The 24,643-nt window shown below is 36.1% G+C and overlaps 1 protein-coding gene across 1 annotated transcript in view; it reads left to right on the top strand.

The window, feature by feature from the left end:
* FBXL4 (F-box and leucine rich repeat protein 4) overlaps nucleotides 1–24,643 on the top strand; it is a 79,826-nt gene that overhangs the window by 30,594 nt on the left and 24,589 nt on the right. Inside the window, exons 5-6 of the mRNA XM_064597896.1 lie at nucleotides 3,288–3,532; nucleotides 10,455–10,668. Of these exons, the coding sequence (XP_064453966.1) occupies nucleotides 3,288–3,532; nucleotides 10,455–10,668 (459 nt within the window). The remainder of the gene's footprint in view (nucleotides 1–3,287; nucleotides 3,533–10,454; nucleotides 10,669–24,643) is intronic.

Raw genomic sequence — 24,643 nt, 5'->3', positions numbered from 1 at the left:
TTAGAATAGACAAACTATTAGGAACAAAGGTTGGCAGGTCACAAAGTTAATAGACAAAAATCAATAGCTTTAGGAACTCTAGGAACATGAAAGATCATTAAATGATAAATTGTACCATGCCCCTGCCTAAGAAGACACAATAAAGTCAAGGTGTCAGCTTTCCTTAATCTGTGTATTCAATGAAGTCCCAATTAAAATACAGAATTTTTTTTATTGTTTTTTAATTGGAAAGTTTACCTGAAAAAACATGAAAATACTCAGGAAAATTCTGGAAAAGAAGAGTAATGGAGGGAGCGCTAATTCCACCAGATAATAAAGCATATTCTGAAGCTATGGGAATGATATTTGTGCATCAACAATGAAGATAGATTCTCATTTGCAGCCAAACAATCCAGTGCATTCCAATGCATAAACTCTAAAAAAATTAGAACAAAACTCATTTGACTTAGAGGTCTATTGATATGAGAGAAATAATGGATAAATAAATGGAACAGAATAGAGTCCAGAAACAGGCCAAAAGAACAGAAATATTGGCAACTCCCTTGGCAAAGGGTTACATTTCTGTAGTTAAAAAAAGAACAGCAATAAAAAACAACAGTGCCATACTGTTTTTGTTTCTGTTTCTTCTTTTTCTGGTTTCAGAATGATGAAATTTATTGCTAACAGTGCTGTCTAGGACATAAGTGAATGGTTACTTTAAAAAAATTATTGGGGCACCTGGGTGGCTCAGTCAAACATCTGCCTTCGGCTCAGGTCGTGATCTCAGGGTCCTGGGATCGAGCCCCGCAACGGGCTCCCTGCTCAGCAGGGGGCCTGCTTCTCCCTTTCCTCCTCCCCCTGCTTGTCCTCTCTCTCTCTGTGTGTGTGTATGTCAAATAAATAAAATCTTTTGAAAAAATTATTTGAGAGAGAGAAAGAGAGAGTATGTGTGAGGGGAAGGGCAGAGGGAAAGAATCTCAAGCAGACTCCCTTCTGAGCACGGAGCCTGACGCGGGGCTCGATCCTACAACCCATGAGATCATGACCTACGCCAAAACCAAGAGTGGGTCACCCAACCGACTGAGCCACCCAGGTGCCCCTGAATGGGTACTTTTTTACACTGTAGTAAATTGATGCAAACACTCTGAAGGGCAATTTTGTGCTTATGTCAAACGAAATTTACCCTAAGGTATGTTTGCAAAGTTTGCCAAGATATACATACATGCACACACACAACATTATTGTAGTATTAAAACAGGAATTATGTCAGTGAGAAATCAATTGGACAGTATGCCACATCTATAAAAAGGAATGGGGTGGATTTCTATGTGCAGATAAAGAGGTACCTATAAGATACATCATTAAATGAGAAAAGCAAGGTAGAGAACAGTGTATATATTATCATTCTTTTAGTGCAAATCCAAAATGGGATTTTGTACATATTTATTGGAAGAGATCAGAAAAACGTTAAGGGCTTACCAGTGGGGAGAGGGTTCGTTAGATTTGATGATAGAAACTTCTCATTTTCTACCTTTCTTCGGTGTTTGGGTTTTCTAATGTTTTACCCCGATTTTCTTTTGTTGTTTGTATATTTTACATGTCAGCAGTTTGCATGTTATTGGGGTGATGGGATTTTAGAATAATTTTTAATTTCCTTATCGTTCCCTCTTTTTTATATCAGACCCCTTTAATATTTTTTAAAGTCCAGTTCAGTCTTAAAAATAAAGAGCAAAAATACCCCAAGCCTTACTGAACACAATCTATGTATTAGTCAGCAATGCTCATATTTTATGTACCCTTTAAGCTTATTTTAAATATCACGTTGTTGTCACTATTTTGTAAGTTTTTGGCCTAAAACAGTGAAATTCTGTCCTGAAGTGAATATTGGGCTTACGTAGTCAAATAAATCGAAGAACATCATTTAAGGTTAAAGGGTATATTTGCAAAACAAAAAGTGTAGCTAGACAAATACGCTGCATTAAGCAAGAAACTCAATATTCTCTCTCATCTAAAGATTTTTACCATTTAGCAAATATTTGATCTTTTTTTTTCTTCGTTTCTTGGTCCAGACCAGGCTATTTAGCAGTAGTTCTAGAAAAGTTAGTTTAGAAGCCCCAAACTACTCATAGTCAAGGGAAAAAAAAAAAAAATCTTGGACTAGTTCAAGGAAACTATTTTAATTAGAGATAAAAAAGTCTTTTGGATTCCTCCTCTTTAATACTTTTTGTATATGTTTGCTACATCATCACTGCCAGTAGGCCCTTGTTTTCTCTTTCCTCTGGGAATTCTGTAGCAGCTCCGTGGCTGGTTTCCCTCCCTGCCTCCCTGCTTCCCTGCCTCCCTGCCTCCCTGCCTCCCTGCCTCCCTGCCTCCCTGCCTCCCTGCCTCCCTGCCTCCCTGCCTCCCTGCCTCCCTGCCTCCCTGCCTCCCTGCCTTGAGGAGTAACCCCTGCCATGAGCTTTCCAAATGCAAATCTGACCATGTCATTCTGCAGTGTGAAGCCCTTCAAGACTCCTTATTGCTTTCGGAATAAATTCACGCTCGTCTGTGAGGCTCCTCATAACCCAGTCCTTAACCACTAACTAGTCTTTTTTTTTTTTTTTTAAAGATTTTATTTATTTATTTGAGAGAGAGAGAATGAGAGAGAGCACATGAGTGGGGAGGGTCGGAGGGAGAAGCAGACTCCCCGCCGAGCAGCGAACCTGATGCGGGACTCGATCCTGGGACTCCAGGATCATGACCTGAGCCGAAGGCAGTCGCTTAACCAACTGAGCCACCCAGGCGCCCCAACCACTAACTAGTCTTTCACTTAGTTTGCCTCTCACCCTTTAAAGCTGAGCCTTCCTGGTATAAGTACACTCTCCCTTTGAGGTTAGGCCTGTATCTTCCAGAGCAGCCCCTGCTCCTGTCTTTCAAAACTATTAAAACATGTCATTGTACTTACCAGTTCCCATTGGACTCTGCAAAACTCTGAAAATGGCAGCTCTTCATCTCTCACCATGTTTGAGGTATAGTAGATGTTCAGTAAATGTTGAGTCTATGAGAAACTATTATTCAACAGATTACCAAAATAGATGTTTGTACTGTAAAAAAAAATGAGTAGTCAACATGAACCGAGTATACTTAAAACAATTTTGAAATGTAATATATATTGTCTTATGTAAGTATGGTTTCTTCTGATTTGGGTAATGCTGTGGAGTCTTGATGTTGTATGTGAAAATATTGTTACGAATAATGTGACACTATTGTTCTTTATTAGACCGGACAATATACTTAAGTGATTCTGTTTTTCAATCTGTTTGATGTAGCTCATTCAACTGATTCTGAATCATCTTACACTACCAGACCTGTGTAGATTAGCCCAGACTTGCAAACTACTGAACCAGCATTGCTGTGATCCTCTACAATACATCCACCTCAATCTGCAACCGTACTGGGCAAAACTAAATGACACCTCCCTGGAATTTCTGCAGCCTCGCTGCACCCTCGTTCAGTGGCTTAATTTATCTTGGACTGGCAATAGGGGCTTCATCTCTGTGGCGGGATTTAGCAGGTTAGTTCCAAGCCTTGCTGCGCTCATTTTACCAGCACACGGTACTTAAACTGTTGAGTCGTTTCCGTAGGAAAAGTTTGAAAGTATCTACTGTATACTTTACAGAAATAAAAAAGAAACCCATTTTGTGTATCGTCACGTTCAGAATGCTTCTACTTATCAAAATGAGTTTCACCATCCTCTTCAGCTAAACTTCACAATAATATGACACAAAACTCTGCCCTTTCCCTCCAATTTTGTAAATCCCAAGTAACTTTCAGCAGACCTCCTTTTTTTTCTCATATTTTCAGCACAGATGATTAACACATTTTAAAAACTATTTCCAAATCAAAATCCACCTCTCTAATGTGATTTGTCAGAAATGGAAAACAATTTATTATAGAACATTTTTAATTAAATCTTAATTACATGTGCAATACATCACCCAAATTTAGAAGCTCATTTAAACTAATTATGTTGAAAATGCAATTGCATGCTAAGTAGGCGACCACACTTGCAGACCTGCCCAGGTGTTTCTGCTCCTTTCTATTTAAGCATTTCGTTTTCTTACTATTAAATGTCACCTGTTAAACATTTGAAAGCTTGCACAAATGCATATTCATTTAGTAATGCCATCTTAATTTTGCTTATGATACAAACAGGTGTTTTTCTCTTAACCTTGACGGGGTTATTCTCATTGTCCGTTACAGTATAATCCCATCATTTCATTAAGTTAAATAATGAAGGAGTAGAAACTTTGGGGAAATTACCTGTTATTTTTGATTAATGGATCATCTTCTATTTGGTTTTTAGAAGTTAAAAATGAACAACAGCTTTCTCCTCACACATCCTCAGTGGATACATTCTTGAACAGTGGTTTATGAATTAGAAATTTGTATATTGAGCCTTGTTTTCCCTTGACTAGACTATAAAAATAAAGATGCAGTTCCAGAAATAAATATTTGATGCCATAAAAGTCGGATGAAATAATAATTTTTGGGAGAATAACAGTGTGTTCAAAGTGCTAATATTGATAGTTTATGCAACAAAGTAAAAAATAAACACAAGCAGTAATGGCTTATAGCACATGTTGAAACCCTGGATACCCTGAGTTCCTTTCTTTCCCGCCAAAAATAAAGCCATAGAAAGGAGATCTTACATAAAACATGGTATTGTGGGTCAGAGAGTATATATATATATATATATCTCATGCTATGTGTACAAAATGTTTTCTGTTATGTAAATTTGCTTAGGAGATACCTAGGGTAAAAAAAATAGGCATTTCTTTTTTGGCAGTATGATTTTGGTGAATTTTTATGGAATCCACATTTTAAAAATTGCTGGACATTTGACAGCTATCCAATGAAACACAGCTGAATCCTTTCTACTTCCCCTTGCTCCCCCCACCCCCACCCTTCATTTGAAAATTTTCCTCCCTGCTAATAGGACCAAGAAGGACTGAAGCTAATGATGACTGTGGGTGTTTAGAGCATGCACCGTGGCTCAAAAATCAAGACTAACTCATAGATAGAATGACTGGTGTCAGTAAGCATTATTTTACATTATAAGGACCTTTCAGGTTATTTTAATTCCTCTAAGAGCTCTTTCTTCAATGTTACCCACTACTCGGAATTTATTGTTTGTTTTCATCCTTAGTGTTTAAGAAATTATACTGAGTGTTGACTGTGTAAAGAAATGTTTAACATAGTTCCTACGTCAGGCTATAGGAAGAATAAAGATATAAACATGTAAACATCCTTCCTATATTTTTATTAATAAAATAACAGGATGATAACTAATGAGTGTAGACTTTAAACATTGGTAGTGAACAGCTGAAGTCCAGCTTCTTTGGCAAAATGTTGCAAAAGACCATGATATAATGAGTAAAATGGAACAGTAGTATTAAATCACTGTTTTAAAACTCCCTTTGTTTCACTCATTCTGGTGCATGAGCAGAGGCATAAGTTGTGAGAAGAAAGTTTAGTAATGCTACTTTTTAAATTTTAGAATCATAATGGATAAAGATCTTCTTTTGCAAGATTAAAGCTCCAGTCTACTTTCTCACCAGCAATTTCTCTTCCATTTTCAATTCAGCCATGTTAGTTGCTGTGGGGCTGTTTGAATAATCACAAAGGTACATACATAAATTTAAGTTTTCCATATTTTACGGTAGTATTTCAGCCAGTGAAACTATAAATCTTGATAGCATTCCTTTAAGCATAGTCATTGTTCCCATGAAGGAAATAAAACATTTAAATACCAGGAAGAGAGAATTCTTTTTTTGGATGGGAGATACTGGAGTCTTGCCTACTGATTGCTGTTGGCCTCCTTGACTTGACTGCTGAATTGATAGTCATTATGGCTTGTAGGCAGCATTCCCAGAATAAACAATACATATTTATGGCTTGATTATTAATGAATAATCTATGAATAAGTATGGTCTATTTATGCTCATTACTGTGAAGAAGACTTATTTATAATACTTTAAAGAAAAAAGTACATTTTTAAACTAGAGACCAGTGATAATGAGCTGCTGTTGAGCAAGTCTCTGGGAAAAGTTTGATACAGTTTATTTTTGTTGCCGAAAAACCTTTCCTCACAGGTTGGAACTGTTTAACTGGATTTCAAGGAACTTTTTAGGAATTTATATTATTCAGAAGAGTGGGAAAATAGGTTGAATTGGAATAACAAGAACTTAAAAGTTTTAATCAGTTATTAAAATCCTATTCTATCTCCAGATTTGTGATTTGCAACTTCAAGTACTGCTCATGCATATCATTACTCATTAGAACCACATCTTTTATAATTCCACTTTTCTTTTATAATAGAGTTCCCTAGTCTTTGATATTTCTTTGCCCCCCACCCCACCTGTTTGTGCTTTGAGGCTTAATCGTATCACTCTGATGCTCAAAAAGCCTTAGGTTTATTTTTCCACTACTATTTTTCTTCGGATAGTTGCCCAAATTAATCACCTTGATCTCCACTTCAGTTATGTAGAGATTTTACCCCTGACTCCTCTAATTGTTTCATTAAGGAAACATTCTTGGATGCTTTTTAGATACAAGAATTTTATTAGGTGTTTTGAAACAGAGCTACAATTTTATGGGATAAAGAGCTTATTGCTTATTTGTTTATTCAATTGACTACCTATGCTTTATACAGTTACCTCTTTTAGAATGTCAATTCCCAGAGATTTGAGGCAATTTTAAGACTTTCTTTCTCCTGCCAATAAGGAGTTTTGTTTTTAATGGCTTTATTTTGGATCAGATGTATTAAATAATGTTCCAAATTATAAGGGATTAAAGATTTATCTTAAATATGCTGTTTCATAAAACTCAGAGTCAGCTAATAAAATGTACCGGTAGGAATCAGAAGCCATAGACATTTATGTCTCATTCTCCCCTTCCCTTTTTCTTCCCCCTTACCTTTATACATCAGGCAAGTTCTGAGGATTGGTGCCTTTTATTTTGATGAGTAAACTCAGATTAAATAATGTATTCATATGATTTTATTATTTTAGGGTGCAAGTTACCATGTAGTAAATTACTTCTTATGTGCCTATATTACTCTGGACAAATTACTTCACATAAGGATAAGCCATTTCTTTCTTTTCCCATAGCAAGAGACCTAGTTTAGGTCTTCTCATAATACCCTCAATATCAAGAAATACTTTATGAGAATTCATATCATGGAATGAAGAGGCTGTAGAAAATAAAGAAGCTGTAGTTCTCCTTTTAGGTGACCAGTATCACAATTGAGACAAATAAATAGATGACCAAGACAAAAACATGTATGTAATTACGCAGTAACATAAAACTTACATGAGGAGCATTAAGGAAAGAAACAAGAGTTGTGTTCGGCTAATTAATTGAGTCTGCTACTACGTCTGCCTTCTTGAACTGCAGAGATCATGAAGAAGTAGGTAGTACAGATCCTATAAGTTTAGGAAGACACAGTATGGGGATATTAACTAAATAATCTGCTCAGAGTAAAAATATGCAATATAGAAAAAGAGAGGGAAAGTCCAAAAGGTACTGTAGGCATGATCATTATCTTTATTGTGCTTTCAAAATCTGTCATTCATTAAATCAATTTGGGAACTTTAGAGAAGAATTTAGAGAAGAAAAGTTCAATAATGAGGTAAGGAGAAAAGAGATGTCAAAGTGTTGCAAGTATCAAATCCAAGTAGAATAGTCTTTAGTTCTTTGAAACCCTACATCCATTTCTAGGTTGCTAGCTTACAAAAATATGAAGAACTACCTATAACTACTATTTATACTCAAAGTTAGGTAAAATTGTTAATTTCATCATATTTCTTGGGAATAGTTTAACCCTAGTAAGGGGAAAATACCCTGAGCCCATAGAACTTAGTCTGTTCTGGAGTAGAGGAAACTTAAATTCTTCAAGTGAATTTTCTTAATTGGAAGATACATTCAGTAAACTCTCATCAAATGTTTTTTCCATGCCTGGCATTGTGCTAAGGATTGGGTATGCCAAAAATCTGTTTCAGTTGCCAAAGGATTTGAGGCAGCTTTAAATCTCAATAAAAACAAATTAGTAGGGAAGGACATTGTAGTTAGGAGGGAAAAAAATGTAGATGAGCCTGAGTTCAGTTCAGTATAGAGAAGGTGTGTCATAATTTAGTATACATTGCCCACCTTTGAAATAGATCCAGAATCTGAATATTGAGCACCACATTCAGTGCTACCATCTGGATCCAGTGCACCATCTTCTCTTTCCTGAATATTTTAGTGGTGTCTTGACTGTCCCCCTATTTTTACTTCTCTTCCCCTTCAGTCTATTCTCTACACAGAAACCAGAGTGATCCTGCTAAGACACAAGGAGGTTGTGTCACTCTTATGCTCAAAACCCTCTGATGATTGAGAATGCCATCTCCCTCAAAGCCGAAGTGTTTATGGGACACACACTATATGAACTGCCTCTTAACCTCTCTGACCTGCTCCTCATCTGTCCCTCACTTCGTACCTCCTGGATTAGTCTCTTTACATTTCCTCACTCTACGTGGTATCCTGCCCCAGAGCCGTTGTGCTTGCCCTTCCCTCAGCCTGGAATGTTCTTTCCCAGATACCTGCTTTGCTTACTGCCGTACTTCCTTTGGGTCTTGACTCATCTTCTCAGTGAGGCGTCTCTGACCACCCTACCTACCCTTGATACTTCCTATTGCCCTTCCCTGCTTTTATTTCCTCCTCGACACTTTTCACTTTCTAATATACTATTTGTTTTATTCAGCTACTTGTTTATAGCCTACCTCTCCTACCAAAATATCAGTAAGCTCCATGAGAGCCAGGACTTTGTTTTGTCCACTGCTAACTCCCCAGGGCCTAGAGTAATGCCTGGATCATAATATGAGCTAAATAAATATTCGTTGAATGAATAAGTGAATATGCTTGATGCAAACCGCAGTTTAGCTAATTCAATTTAGCAAAGGTAACAGTAGTGAGACAGGTTGGAAGAAATCTGGGAGAGGGAGTAGCTTGAGGAGCGTCAGGGAATTTTAAGGAAGGGGTGGGCAGTTGTGTGAAATGCCACAATAAGTCAAGTAATTCAAGCACTGAAAAGAAAGGGCATTGAGTTTGGCATTTAAAAGGAAAGGGCAAATTTAGGGAGAGCAAAACACATATTGCAGTGGATTAAGAATAAATGGGTGTTCAGGTATAAATAAGATATGTGGGCAATAGTTATTTTCAACATTTAAAATAAATTTGTAGCAATTGAATTTTTTATTGTTGTTTGAATGTGAGTTGGCCAAGGTTCAACTTGTATTTTTATGTTTGTGGGGTGCTTTGACCTTTACCAACTGCTTTCACATAATGTTTGATGTTCAAAACCATGAGGCAGTGTGGTAAGTGTTGTTATGTAATTCTAGTCTGCCTTTTACAGCTGAGAAAGTGCTGAGACTTGGGTAAATGCCTTTTCCAAGGTCACATGCCAGGAAGTGGAACAGGGCAAAAAATTAACCTTTTGACTTAGAAGTCCAGTGTTACTTCTTTTATTTTCATAAGGGATTGATTTAGTTAATTTTCCTTTATATGTGTATTTGGAAGCTAATTAATCCATTCAGGAAAAAAGATGTGGAGTAAATAAACTAACAGTATGTTACTGATGTGGCACTGTGATAGGCAAGAAAATGTCAAGAGACCTGGACAGGGATAATTGTTACAGTTAAGGGTTCAGTTTGCTTAGTTGATGAAGTTTCATAGATTCAAATATTCCTAGACTCACATTTACTTTTATATTATTTTCAGATGATGATTATAGACAGGACTGTCCTCCCCCATCTGTAATGCAACTACAATAAATATTGTTATTACCACTCTGATACAGAGTTTTATGTCCGCCATGTTGAATTACTTCTGTGTATTTATGTGAAGCTGCAGTTGAATATCTTGTAATAATTTCAACATCAGTCTAGTAAATAGTAACAGTTTTAAGGAACATTACAATAGGACAGTTAAACCAGTTCAGACATTTCCTTAGTTGAGAGGAGGCTAGTCTGATTTATTTTGAGGTCATTTAAAGCTTTCATCTTGTGTGCCATATTCAAAATAAATTATCCAGTACTGTATGCGTATTGTTTAGGGGGAAATACTTCTACTTCTAAGAGTTATGTTTTTGGTTTTTTGGCTCTACCAATTCAGATGTGAATTTTAGATAGATAGGAGAAATACATTCTCTACTTTCTTAATTTTTCACTTCACGTTAGCTGACTTTTTATATGATATGAATACATCTTATCATATCAGGTTGAATTATTTTAGCCTAATCATGCCTATTTTGGTAATTTAAGGGAAACAAGTTTTACATTTTCTGTAATAGAAATCCATTCTTCTGAAGGTATCTACTGAGAGTTGAGGTAACTCCAGTGTACTTGCAAAAGTATCTTTTAGTTTTACAAAATTCACACAGAACATTGTTTTTACAGGTTTCTGAAGGTTTGTGGATCTGAATTAGTGCGCCTTGAATTATCTTGCAGCCACTTTCTTAATGAAACTTGCTTGGAGATTATTTCTGAGATGTGTCCAAATTTACAGGACTTAAATCTCTCATCCTGTGATAAACTACCACCTCAAGCTTTCAACCACATTGCCAAGTTATGCGGTCTTAGACGACTTGTTCTCTATAGAACAAAAGTAGAGGTAAGAATAATCATCATTTACATCTTTGCTAGTGTGATAGCTAGCTGAATATTTAGTTGCCTATAATTTCTCATGATAATATGCTTTCTGATTTTTAAATAGATTTGATGCCCCTTGACTATTCTAAAATTAATAGAGCTGATTCAGTCATTTCAAAGTTATTTAGTCTATTGTATTGTTTGTATAATTATAGGAAAATGTTCTTCTTCTCTGTATTCTTAAAATTTTTGTAAGGTTGTTCATATTTCCAGGTAAAAAAATAAGCAATGGGTTGAGGTGAGCTGAAATGCTGGCAGGGAATGAATTAGAAAAGGAGGCAGAGTGATAGTGTGCAGGATGGGGAGGAAGCAAAGTGGAATTTATCCAGGGCTAGACTTAGGAGTTAAAATTCTCAATACCATGGGGCGCCTGGGTGGCTCAGTTGGTTAAGCATCTGCCTTAGGCTCAGGTCTGATCCCAGTGTCCTGAAATCGAACCCTGAGCCAGGCTCCCTGCTCATCGGGGAATCTGCTTCTTCCTCTCCCTGCTGTTGCACTCTCTCTCTCTCCCCCTCTCAAATAAATAAATAAAATCTTAAAAAAATTTTTTTACATACCATAGTTTAGGAGTCTCATTAATGAAAAATGGAATCCTGTCATTTATATTGATCTACTTGCTTGTTTTCGCATAGTATCTCTAGGACTTCTTTCGAGATCACTACATATAGCATTTGACTCTTTTCATTAACTGTGTAGTATAGGTTATACCATAATCTATTCAACCATTCCCCAAGTGATCAACCTTCAGGTTTTTCCAGTTGTTTTCCTTTCACAAATTATCTAGCAATAACATTCTTTTGTGCAGAGTTTTGCATATACATGCTGTTATTGCTGTAGGATAGAGTCCTGTAGGTGGTATTGCTGGATCAAAGAGGATGTGCCTGGGCCCCTGTAGTAAACACCCACTTATTGTCATATACTCCTTTCCTCTACTCCAGTCATGTTGACCTTCTTTCTATTACTTGAACATTCTGACCTGGTCCCAGCTCACAGCTCTTGCTTTTCTGCCTGTCTGGAATATTCTTCCAGCTTATTACGTGGCTGCCCTTTTCTTAGCTCAGTGTTCAAGTATTTTTTTTCTTCAGAGATCACTTTTTGGGTATTGATAAAAAGGTAGCCCTTTTAAAAAGGAAGCCCCCCCCTTCTGGTTTGTTTCTTTCATATCATCCAGTTTTATTTCCTTCTTAGCATCTGTATCACTCTGAAGTGATTTTGTTTTCTTCCTAGTATCTGTCTCCTTATACTGGGACATAACTGTCATGAAGGTAGGAGCCTTGTATATCTTTTTCATTGCCGTATTGCCAACATCTAGAATGGTACTTGGTAAGATTGGTCATTTGATAAATATTTATTAAGTGAATGAATAAGATAACCAAATTACTTTTCCAGAATGATATGCCAGATGCTTTCCTGCTATGGTGGACCCTTGACTATCTTAAATTTTACCTTAAATACCAAGGTATTTTAACCTCTGGTATTTCAGTTTTCTTTTCTCTAAAATGGAGAGAATAAAAATACATATTTCAGGGTCATTGTGAGAATTAAATTACATGTAAAGTGCCTAGAGGGTGACTAGAACATAGTGAACTCTCAATAAATAAATGTTAGTGCTAATAGTATCATTGTGGCCGTTTTGTAGTAGGTTTTACTCTACGGTAGGGAAACTCTCATCTCCATTCTCTTTAAACATTTTTGTTAATCCTTGTATATTCTTCTTCTAGTTGTATCTTTCGGCAAGGATTTTATTAGAAGTACATTATATTTCATTTTGCTCTTTAATAAGGCTTCCTATCGTTCATGTAGGCCTTGTTTTACATCCAAGAGCATGTTATAGTTTTCTTCACTTAGGTCTTATATCCTGGTTAAAAGATTTATCTTTTGCATTTTATAGTCTCAGATACTGTTTCTTCTCTTTAATTTTGATTGATTATTGTTAGTTTAGAGCTTATTGTTTTTTGTATATATATTTTATATCTGCTCACCTTGCTGAATGCTCATAATTGTTCTAATAACTTTTTACTTATGTCTTTTGGATTTTCTCATGATACAATGATATAACCTCAAAATTAATACACTTTTTCTTTCTTTTTTAATATTTAAAGTGTTGCTTCATTAGGTAGAACTTAATAAGTAATGTGGAATAATAGAATCATAACAGATACACCAGTCTTATTTTTAATATAGTGGGGATGTCTTACTGTTTCATTTCAAAAATATCTATACAACAAATATTTGACTACCTGTTATGTGCCAGGCACTGTTTTAGGCACTGGAACTTTAGTGTCGAATTAAACAGACAGCTTCTAATGCAGCTTACTAATTTTATATGTTGTTTGATGTTGCTTTCTGCTAAGTAGTTTTTATCATTCTTGTTTGATTAAGAATATTTTATCAAAAATGTATATTATTTTTAAGCCTCCATTAATGCATTCATCTTTTTTCTTTTTTTACTTAACAATATAATGACTTATGTTGAATAGTCCTTGCATCCCTACATGTTTTTAATTTAATACAGAACTAGGTTAGTTTCCTAATATTTTGGAGCCGAATTGCCTGAATTTGAATTCTAGCTTTATCACTTACAAATTGTTACCTTGAGGAAGTTTCTTGACCCCCTGTGCTTCAGCTTTCCCTTCTATAAAAATGGAGATAATAATAGTATGCATCACAAAGAGTTGTTGTGAGGCTTAAATGATTTAATATACATGCCGTGTCCATAACAATGTCTATAATAAGTGAGATTGAGCTGTGGTTTTCCTTATCATGCTATTTTATCAGGTTTGGGGCTAGGATTGTGACAGCATAGCAAAATGATTTGGGAAGCTCCTGTTTTTCTCTTTGATCTGGCATAACTTGAATAGATGGAAATTACCTGTTATAGAATTTACCTATAAAACCATCTGGGTATATAGCCTTTTTTATTGGTAGATCAGAGTATATACCTTTTTACAGACATGGTGTTTTTTCTAATCTTTGGAAGCCTGAGTATGTGAGTATAAGAGCTTCTGTTTAATACAGTTATTTTCAATTTGGGGCAAAATGTTTAGCTAGAGTTTAACTGGTGACCTAGTATGGTAGAAAGGAGACTGATTCTAGTTCTGGCCCAGTGAGAAGCTTAATGATCTAGGGTGAGTCACATAGTCTCTCAAATTTCCAGATTTCTTTGTAAAATGAAAGGGCTATTGTCCCTGAATGCCAGCTTAAAGATAATATTAGCCCATGTTTTCATTCATCTGTCGTGAAATGACTTACCATTTGTGAGTATAAAATCGTCAGCTATCTTTTCTTGGGTAGGTCTGTCCATTCTTAAATTATACCATATCTTATTTTTATTGGTATTTTTACTGTTTTATTGGTCTATGTACTATAAACTCTGAGATCCTTTGAGCAAGATAATGCCTCCTTTAAAAATTTTCTGGTTAAATTTAACTTTAAGGAGAAATATAGCAAAGTTAATTATTAAATAAATCATCAGGAAGAAAAATAGGGTAAGAACCAAGAAATTATATTAACCTGCTAGGTACCTTACATCTGTGATGATTTTTAAAAAAAATATCCCATGGTTGGTGCCTGGGTAGCTCAGTCGGTTGAGCCTCTGCCTTCCGCTCAGGTCATGATCCCAGGGTCCTGGGATCGAGTCCCGCATCAGGCTCCCTGCTCAACGGGGAGCCTGCTTCTCCCTCTCTCTCTGCCCCTCCCCCTGCTTGTGCTCTCTCTCTCTCAAATAAATTAATTAATTAATTCTTAAAAAAAAAATAATCCCATGGGATGCTTTTGAAGTGTTCTGTATTAACATGGTCTAGGTGTTAGGAAATCATTAAGTGATCCAGTTTTCTTTAATTTACCTTAAGAAACTGATAGAATATGACTATATATTTCTGAAATCATTTTCTTTTTATTTTTTATTAATTTCAGGTATACAATATAATGATTCAACAATTCTGTATGTTAGTACTCATTGTGTTAAGTGTACTGTTGATCCCCTTTTTCTCTTTTACCCACCCTCCCATTCACCATCCCTCTGGCAACCACCCAGTTCTTTGTATTTAAGAGTGTTTTTTTCTTTGTCACTTTTTTCCTTTGTTCATTTGTTTTGTTTCTTAAATTCCACATAAGAGTATATTTTTTAAAAAGTTTGATTTATGAAAGACTAAGAAGATTTCCTATTTCAAGAGTGGAGATCTATACATATGTATCTAAATCTAGATAGCATCAGCTCCAGCTTCTTTCAGTTACTTCAGTATAGATGTAAAATTATTATATGAATCCATTAAGTAAAATTTGTATTGTACACTATGTTACTACCTCTTAAAGTTTATTTTTATTAGTACATCTGCTAAAATATTATAAAAATAATCTATAACTTTGTTTTATACAGTTCTTCTGACATTGAATATGTAAAAAAATCATAAAATTAAATTTTAATGATTTACAGTTGACATACAATAAAATAAAAAAATAATGCCATTTCAGTGATATAAAAGGGAAAATCCAAAATTGGGAAAAACACAGGCAGTGTTTACTTTCACTGCTTCTCAAGTCTGTATTCAATGCTCTTTACCTATACTCTACTCACTTCTATTGTGCTCTCCTCCTTGGTCTCTATATCAGACACTGACATGGGTACTAAGCAGCTCACAGGAATAAAGGGAGAAGGCAGCATGATCAGCTGGTCTCTTTTAACAAGCACAAGCTATAACACTGGTATTCATATCAATCTGCAAACACTTCCCTCTTCGCTTAAGCAAAGCATTACGTCACCCCTTCTTTCTTCCATGCATGTACATTTCCTCTCCTGCACTCAGTGGTGTTGGTGGATGAAGAGCAAACAGAATAAGAAGACACGATCTAGGGGCCTGGCTTCTCTCTAAGCCTTCCATGTAATCATTGGCAGTACATTCAGATCTTATAAACTGTTTTGAAAAGAAGGAACAGCAGTTAATCTTAAATGCCTCTGTTTGCTCTAAGGAAATATGTAGAAGAAAAAGAAGATACAAATTTGAACTTCTTGGGAGAGTTTTTTTTTTTTTTTTTAAACAAGGAATACAAATTATCCAGTGTCACTTTTACCCATTTTTCTAAATTCTACAAAGTTCTAAAATAAGCAAAAATGAATGTTATAAAATGTTGAGTTTGTTATAGCATTTAACTTCAGAGAGGTTAGATTGATGATTTAGTAGTTACACTTTATGTGCCTATATATAATTTACACTAATAAACATAATACATCTGTGCCATTTTATAAGACTTAAGTAAGTCTGTGTGCATAGTGAACAAAGCTTTAGGCGATATTGGAGACCTGGGTTTTAGTCCCAAAATTTGGGAAAGCTTCCTGAATATATTGTGTTTGCTGTCCTAGACATTTTGCATATAATTTAATTTTTTACACTAGTCCAGTGAAAGTGGTATCACTCTCATCTTACAGATGATCAAATGGAGGTCCCAAAAGATTAGTAACTTTCCTGGTGGCACAGAGCAATAAGTTAGAGTCAGGCTTTGAACCTGGCTTTGGTGGTCTTAGTGTTATAATTAAAATTATACTATATATAAAAGCATAGAATGGTGGTTATTCTCATAACTTGGTTGTCCCTATTTAAACCAGAGATTTTTCCTTACTACCTGTTCCTTTTCCAGTTTGCAACTGGTGAAGAAGTATAACCTTGTAACCAGCACACACAACATCAGGATCCAGTGTAATATACAAACTACTAAGTTATGTTATATAAATATTTTCTAGTTGAAGCTACTACAGGAAGTGGAAGTTTTATCTTTTATTTTTATTATGAACAAACTTACTTTGAAGTGTTAGTTCTGCATTTATAAATAAGTTATTCAACTTATATATATTCAAATTACATTTAAGTAATAGTTTGTGGAATCAATATGTAATACACTGCTTTAAGCAAAGAGTTTATATAGGCCAATTCTCAATATTATACCATAATGGAGAGTAGTATGGGGATAGATAATCCCACAAATAATACTGGCATGTAAAATGATACGTTGTTGATGTCTAGTGGTATGTTCTTAAGTGGTTAGGCATAGCCAGGCGTGTTGCAGGTCTGATTACTCAGTAAGACTGAGAACCTGGGAGAATGAAAGCATAATAGGGTGAGAATTGCCTTTTATGCTGGTAGGTAGATCCTGGCATGCTGGTGGGGCCCCTTCCTGAGCCAGTGGTGAAACAGGCAGTGAGCACAGGGCAGTGGGCTTCTCTCTCCCTGACAGATTTTACCGTCAGGGCTGCTGCATTGACCACCGAGCCTCATGCGTAACCTTGTCGGGAGCTGGGGTTGTATCCTGGTGCATATCCTTTGTACTGCTTGATTGCTGCTTTGGTAGTAAACTAAAATGAGGGCAACCTTAAAATAAGTCCTAGCTGTCATTTTCACCAGTTTTTGGACCCAGCTTTTTATCTGGCCTAGTTCATTTAAAAAGCCAGACCTATAAAAAGAAAAAAACAAAGTAAAATGGTGCCTTCCAGGGGACAAGGGGTAGGGGGAGGATAAGATGAATAGTATTTAAGGGTACAAACGTGTAACGTGTAATAAATAAGCCAAAGAGATCTAATGCACAGTGTAAGGAATATAGACAATAATATTATACTGTAATGATATAATTTATTGATTGCTTCAATCGTAGTCATATTACAATATATAAAGGTATTAAAGTATCAAGGTATACACCTTAAATTTACAGAGTGCCACACATCAAATTTATCAAATTAAAAAAAAAAAAAGATTTTTCTGCCCAGCTCCACTGCTTTAGCTAATACTGTAGCTGGTACCTACAGTGAGAGAAAGCAGCAGTAGGATCTTGTTGAGACTTCAGCTGTGATTAAAACTTTTGCTTAGCAGTAGGGTTCAAGTATCTGATTCATACACTATTTGATAATTTAAAAACTGGGAAGATATTTGTTATTTACTCTGTATCATGAACCTAAGTCATATAACTTAGTCCTTATCTTGGTTTTTCCACTTAAAAGATGTATGTGCTTGGGTAAGTCACTTGTACTAAGCTAAACGTTTGTCTATTAAAAAAAAAAAAACAAGCTTACCCTATCACATAGGCTATTGAGAAGACCAAATTAGGTTATATGTTTAAAAGAACCACACACTTTATAATAATCAGATGAACTTGTGTAAATGTGAAAATGGTGGTACAGATTTACTCAGCATGATCCTACACAAATATTTCCACCTCTGGGAAGTATTCTTATAGATCTTCCTAAATAAGAGTATCTTTCCCATCGTGTGCTAAGGGAGATTTAGGCTGAATTATCTCTTTCACCCTTTTGATTTATTTCTGGTGAAAGGAATGTTCATTCCTAACTTGAGAACTCCATAATTGGAAGGACCATGTTTGACTGTATACTTCTTCACGGCTAGTACATAGAACAGTGTCTGGTGTTCACTATAATGAATATATGTAGTAGGTATTCAGTAAACTTGTGTTGAATGAATGAGTAATAGCTAGCTCTTATCAGTTCATTTTTTTCATTATTAAACATGTATTAAGCAGATGGATGGTTAGATCTGAACTTGAAAAACTTGTAAGAAAATATTTGAACTGTATCTATTCAGAATTCTTAGCCCTGAAAAACAGTGAAATATAGTTCACCTTGTTTTGTTCATTTATTTCATGAGATCCCTTTCATTTTTTAGATGTTTAGGCTTGAGATGAAAAATTGTTCCATTGGAGAAATAACAAATGTCTTCTTATAACTCAACCAAAAAAAAAAAATCACTAAATAAGCTATTTGCAGAGTTAGTAGTATACATTTGTTGAATTTCAGTGGACACAAAGCAGTAAACATATGCCTGTAAAGAACAAGATAGTATTGCGATAAAGAGAGACAAAGTGGACTGGTGTGCAGTAAGCCCAGATGCATACTAAGAATGTCAGCTTGTGCTTAGTCGGAGAGGGGTCCATGTTGGGCAAACTTTTTGAGAAGAAATGACCCTTGAGCCAAGACTTGGGCCTTGTTTACTACATGATCCCAGAGTAACTAGTGAAATGGGTTGGTAAATAGGGTAACTTTCTTTTTAATGAATTTGGTGGATCTTTTAGGTTGTATAGACAACATTTTAGGCAAAAGATGGGAACTTAGAGCAGACAGGAAAGAAATTTGTTGAACTAGGATCTTCTGCCATTCATGACGAAGAGGTAATTATAATAGAGTTAGATATATAATGATAGGAAGGACTTTGTTTCAGTCTGATTGGTCCTTTTCTTCTCTGTTCACAAGATTCTTATTATGTATGATAAGCACTGATTACAAGCATTTCTTCCATCATACATGATGATGTATTTTCATGAGAGGAGGGCTGTAAAAATTTAACTCATTAAATAGACTTTTAAATACTTAAAAAGAAACCTTTTATTTCGAAATGATTTTAGACTTAAAGAAAAGTGGAATAAAAAATACATTCCCCTACCATATGCATAATTTTTTTTTTCCTGAACCATTTGGAAATAAGTGGAAGATACAGTTCTTTGCTTCTGAGGGGGCATATATCTGCAGCCTACTCTTAAATACTTGTGTTATGAGCTGAATTGTGTCTCCCCCAAATTCATGTGTTGAAGTCCTATCCCTAATAGCTCATAATGTGACTGGAGAAAGGGTCTTTCAAGAGGTAATTAAGGTTGGGGCGCCTGGGTGGCTCAGTTGGTTAAGCAACTGCCTTCAGCTCAGGTCATGATCCTGGAGTCCTGGGATCGAGTCCCACGTCGGGCTCCCTGCTCAATGGGGGGTCTGCTTCTCCCTCTGACCCTCTTCTCTATCGTGCTCTCTGTCTCTCATTCTCTCTCTCTCAAATAAATAAATAAAATCTTTAAAAAAAAAAAAGAGGTAATTAAGGTTAAATGAGGTCATCAGGGTGGGCCCTAATCCAGTATGTCTTGTATCCCTATAAGAAGAGGAGATTAGGGGTGCTGGCTGGTTCAGTTGGTTAAGCATCTGCCTTTGGCTCAGGTCGTGATCCCAGGGTCCTGGGATTGAGCCCCATGTTGGGCTCCCTGCTGAGCGGGGAGCCTGCTTCTCCCTCTCCCTCTCCCTCTGCCTGCTGCTTCCCCTGCTTGTACACTCTCCCTGTGTCAAAAATAAATAAAAATCTTAAAAAAAAAAAGAAGAGGAGATTAGGACACAGATACACAGAGGGAAGGGCACGTGAAGACGGGAAGAATACGGCCAGTTTCAAGCCAAGAAGAGGCTTTAGAAGAAACTAACTCTGCTGCCACCTTGATTTCAGACTTCTAGCCTCCAGAATTATGTACAAAAATAAATTTCTGTTGTTTAAACCACCTAGTCTATGGGATGTTGTTATGGCAGACATAATCAACTAATACAACTTGTAGAGGATGGCATAACAATAACTTTTTAACACATGGCATAAAAAGTGTCTTTAAGAGCAGTCCTGGGCATTTACTAAAACAGTCCGCATTAGTGTTAGAAGTTTGAGCCTGTTCACTTTTTCTTTGTTTGTAAAAAAAATATATATATATATATAAATCTGGAATGGGTGTGAGATGGGGCATGATAGTAGCTCAGTAAGAATGTCATTCTGTTGCTTAGCAGCAGACAAGAAAACCAAGTGTGTTTTTTAAAAGTTGGAGTTATAAATGGAACACCTGCATCCAGTTTTGATTGCCTCACTTCAAGAATGATAGAGCATAAATTGAAAGAATCTGAAGAAGTGAAAAAACTGATTATAGGTATTGTGGGGGACTAGTATATGACAGTAATCCGCAAGTATGGTTCAGCAGCTGTTTACTTGGCCTACCAGGGCAGAGACAACAGTTTCAAGGACCCCGCTGCCTTCATCTTCATCAACTAGAAGACAACAAAAGTAGTCGATCTTTACTTCTGTTGGATATCAGCACTCTCCTCATATTTTCTTTTTTCTGTGCCAGGTTATTTGGCAGAGAGGAGATATATAAGTAAAAATGCATACCACCCTGTGCCTCAGCTGTCCCACAAAGGATACATAAACTGTCTTTTGTAAACAGTATGATTTGATTTAATGCCATGAATTTGCTTTCTGAAACAGAGATAATGGTGATCTCACTGCATTCTTATTTGAGTTAAAGAACACATTATTTTATGCTGGTGAGTAGAAGCAGGGATGGCCTTTCCTTTGATGGAGTCAGTGCAGCTAACAGACTCAAATGAAAGGGGTGGCCACTCACTTAACAGAGCCAGAGTGGATAACCGAGAACAAGAGGAGAAACTGATATAGGAAAAACCTACGTTGGTCACCTACATTGACTAATGCAAGCGGTCATTGGCTAACTGCCATTTAAATGCAGTCCACTTCAGACAGATTTATTTGTCTAGATAACATATAAAACGAAAAGATATTAATAGTTACTTTGTTCTTAAACAGAATTTTTAAAAATAATTTATTTGAGAGAGAGAGCATGAGCAGGGGTGAGGGGCAGAGGAAGAGGGACAGGCAAAGTCCCCGCTGAGCAGGGAGCCCGACGCAGGGCTCAATCCCAGGACCTCGAGATCACGACCCAAGCCAAAGACAGATGCTTAACCAACTGAGCCACCCAGGCACCCCTGTTCTTAAACAGAATTAAGAGTTAGGAATTTTAATAACTTTTAATATATTTAGCTTACTATTATATACTAAGGGTTAACAACTTTTAAAGTCTTTCCTATATGTCTCCAGGCAAGGATATATCTATACTTCTTTTTATCCTAATAGGCTTTAAAGAAGTTCCAGTGGGAGGGGCGCCTGGGTGGCTCAGTTGGTTAAGCGACTGTCTTCAGCTCGGGTCATGATCCTGGAGTCCCGGGATCGAGTCCCACATCAGGCTCCCTGCTCAGCAGGGAGTCTGCTTCTCCCTCTGACCCTCTTCCCTCTCATGCTCTCTCTCATTCTCTCTCTCTCAAATAAATAAATAAATAAATAATCTTAAAAAAAAAAAAAAAAAGAAGTTCCAGTGGGAATATGAGGCTTCCGATGGGGTTGAGTGTATGTGGCTGTGGTTCGTTCAGGGTCAGGGTTCATTTAGGGCCAAGAAGCCTGACTTGTCAGTGCAGTGAGGTGGGATGTGGGGTCAGCGTCATCTCTTGGGGATCAGACTCATTATCATCCACCAGTAAGTCAGGTGTAAGCAACCTACCTGGCAAGGATGTCATTCGTTAGAGGTAGCTGATTAGCACATTCTCTCACTGTTGGCATATCACAGGGGAAACCAAATTATAGTTATTAGACTTATTTGGTGAGTTTAGAGTGAGAACACTGAGAGTTAGTTATGTGACTTAAATGATTAAAGGCATCAGCACAGAACAGGTGGACACTTTCCTCTTAACAGGAAAGAAGACAGATAAAGTCTTTGGACTAATGTTTTCTCTTTAAACAAACAGTGTCAACCAACATATGCCTCAGGCTCTTCTTATGTGCTTCTTTGACAGTCCAGCCCTTACCCCTCTGACTGGAACATTCTTTTTTAATGTAGTCAGTAAGGCTATTGTCAAGTCCAGCTGGTGTGGGAACTGCCATCATCCATGATGGGTTGATATGGAAATTAGTCAGTTTAGTCATCAGTGAGCAAAGCTCACTGTAGTCAACTGATTATAGAAGAGATCCACTACAGTGGTAAAAATAGCTTCTGAATGAGGCTCGAGGGCAGGGTCAACGTGTGTGATTTAGTCTAAGGTTTTGTTCTGTCACATACTTGCACTTTGGGAATTTCACAAATTATTGGAACCATATTCTGATATTCAGTTGTGATTATCAGATTATATAACCTATACCATATTGTATATCTAAACTGTATAAAAGATAACACTTTGTAGTAGATGGTTCATAGCAAATCTCTGTAAAGTAATTGAATTTAAATATTCTAGAATGATGATTGTTTCTACATATAGTTAGTTGCAAGTGCTTTAAACAGTTCTCAAAATACTTTTTTTTTTTTTTTAAGATTTTCTTTATTTATTTGTCAGAGAGAGAGAGCACAAGCAGGGTGAGCGGCAGGCAGAGGGAGAAGTAGACTCCTCACTGAGCAAGGAGCATGATGTGGGACTTGATCCCAGGACCCTGGGATCATGACCCGAGCTGACGGCAGACGCTCGACTGAGCCACCCAGGCATCCCACAAAATACTTCTTTTATTCTATATTCCCCTTCCTCAATTTTATTGAGATTGGAGCACTGGGGCAAAAAAAAATTTTTAAATTAGAGAAAGAGTGATTCATACATATATGTGTATTTTTTTTTAAGTAATCTTCATGCCCAGTGTGGGACTCAAACTCATTACCCAGAGATCAAGAGTCACATGTTCTACCAGCTGAACCAGCCAGATGCCCCCATACATATAGGTGTATTTTAAATTCTGCTGATTGATTGTGTTCTTGGGATTTCTTTGGTGGTGTTTGTTATGCAAATTTATGAATTTTCACATTGTGAATATACTTTTGTAAAATCCCATCTCTTTAGTTATAGATATTATTCTGATGTATTTGAAATATAATGATCAGTGAAACTACATTTGTTTGTGATCAGGTGATGTCACTAGTCTGTATTTTAGCTAATACATGTCTGTAATATATAAACTTATAATGTTCCTTTAGAATGTTTTCTAGGAATCATTTTTTAGAGTAGAGAATACTGATTTGGACTCCTACCTTCCTCTATTAAGAATGGTGTATTTAAGGGTTGCATTCTTTATTAAATTTAAGCAACAACTAATTTTAACTGACCAACAAAGGTCATAAACTAGTTATAACAACTATAAACCTGTATTAGTATAAAAAGTGACCATAGTACTGCATACATTGATTAAACAGTGTCTTACTGTATTATGTACATGGTGTGCATAAATATAATTCTTTTAAGCCATAAATCTGGACTGTCTAAAACTTATATGTGAGTATAATAAACAGCAGTTATCATCTTATTAAGTATTTTTGCTTAGCACTTGAGAAGTCTGGAGGATGGAAGGTTATGTAGTTTATGGGTAACATTTCTTAAAAAAACTGTGAATGAAAATTTGAATTTCCTTCTTTTACCTCTTAATAAATTTCCTTGTAACAAGGAGAGGCATTAATAATTCTCTGCAACGTATAGTTACCCATTGGATTTTGAAGCTGTTGAACAGGGTTAGTAGGCAGATTTTAGGTGGAATGCAAAAGGATCCTTTCTTTAGGAGCATATATTGTACTACCAGATGCCAGCATTCACCTAGGAGATGTTTTGATAATTCTGTAGGAGAAATTAATACGGATCTAGTCACTCCTTAGTGAATTCCTTTCCATGGTGATTTAAATAAGGTTGGACCTTTGTTTAAAAATTACAAACTCAATTGAAAATGAATCTGCTGTCTTGCATTATTAAAGCTGATAACTATTTAAATTGTATTTTAACTTTATAGAGCTACTCTTGTGCTTCTATTGAATTTTACAGAACTAACCAGCAGAATTTGTGGACTTGGGGACCTAATAGATATCTTAAATCTTAAATAAGAGATTCATATAATTTTTCACTTTTTATTTCTGAATTCCTTTTGCATAGCACATTTGATAATGTAGGTTTAATCCATTCATTTGTGTGTTCTAGACATGTAGAATTGCCACAAGAACTCATTATGGTAGAATTGTTCTCTTAAGTAGGGGTGGGCAAACTTTTTTCGTGAAGGCCCAGATAGTAAATATGTTAGGTCTTGTAGGCCATATAATCTCTGTCACAGTGTAAAAACAGCTATAGACAATACATAAATGATTGGGTGTGCCTTTGTTCCAATAAAACTTCATTTACAAAAGCAGGCAGTAGGCTGGATTTGGCCTGTGGGCAATAGTTTGTCAACTCCTGCTCTAGATCATTGAGTCTGTGGTTCCCCACCAAATCAGGCCCTTTTATATCTGGAAACAAAGAGTTCATTTCTCTTTAGTTTCTCCTTTTTGCTTCAGCATCACTAGCAGTACTT

Source organism: Mirounga angustirostris, unplaced genomic scaffold (assembly GCF_029215605.1).
Source record: "Mirounga angustirostris isolate CCGP_5_RB_7025 unplaced genomic scaffold, mMirAng1.0.hap1 SCAF_8, whole genome shotgun sequence".
Taxonomy (NCBI): Eukaryota; Metazoa; Chordata; class Mammalia; order Carnivora; family Phocidae; genus Mirounga; species Mirounga angustirostris.
Note: the sequence above shows the minus strand (reverse complement) of the source record. Positions and strands in the feature narration are given on the sequence as shown.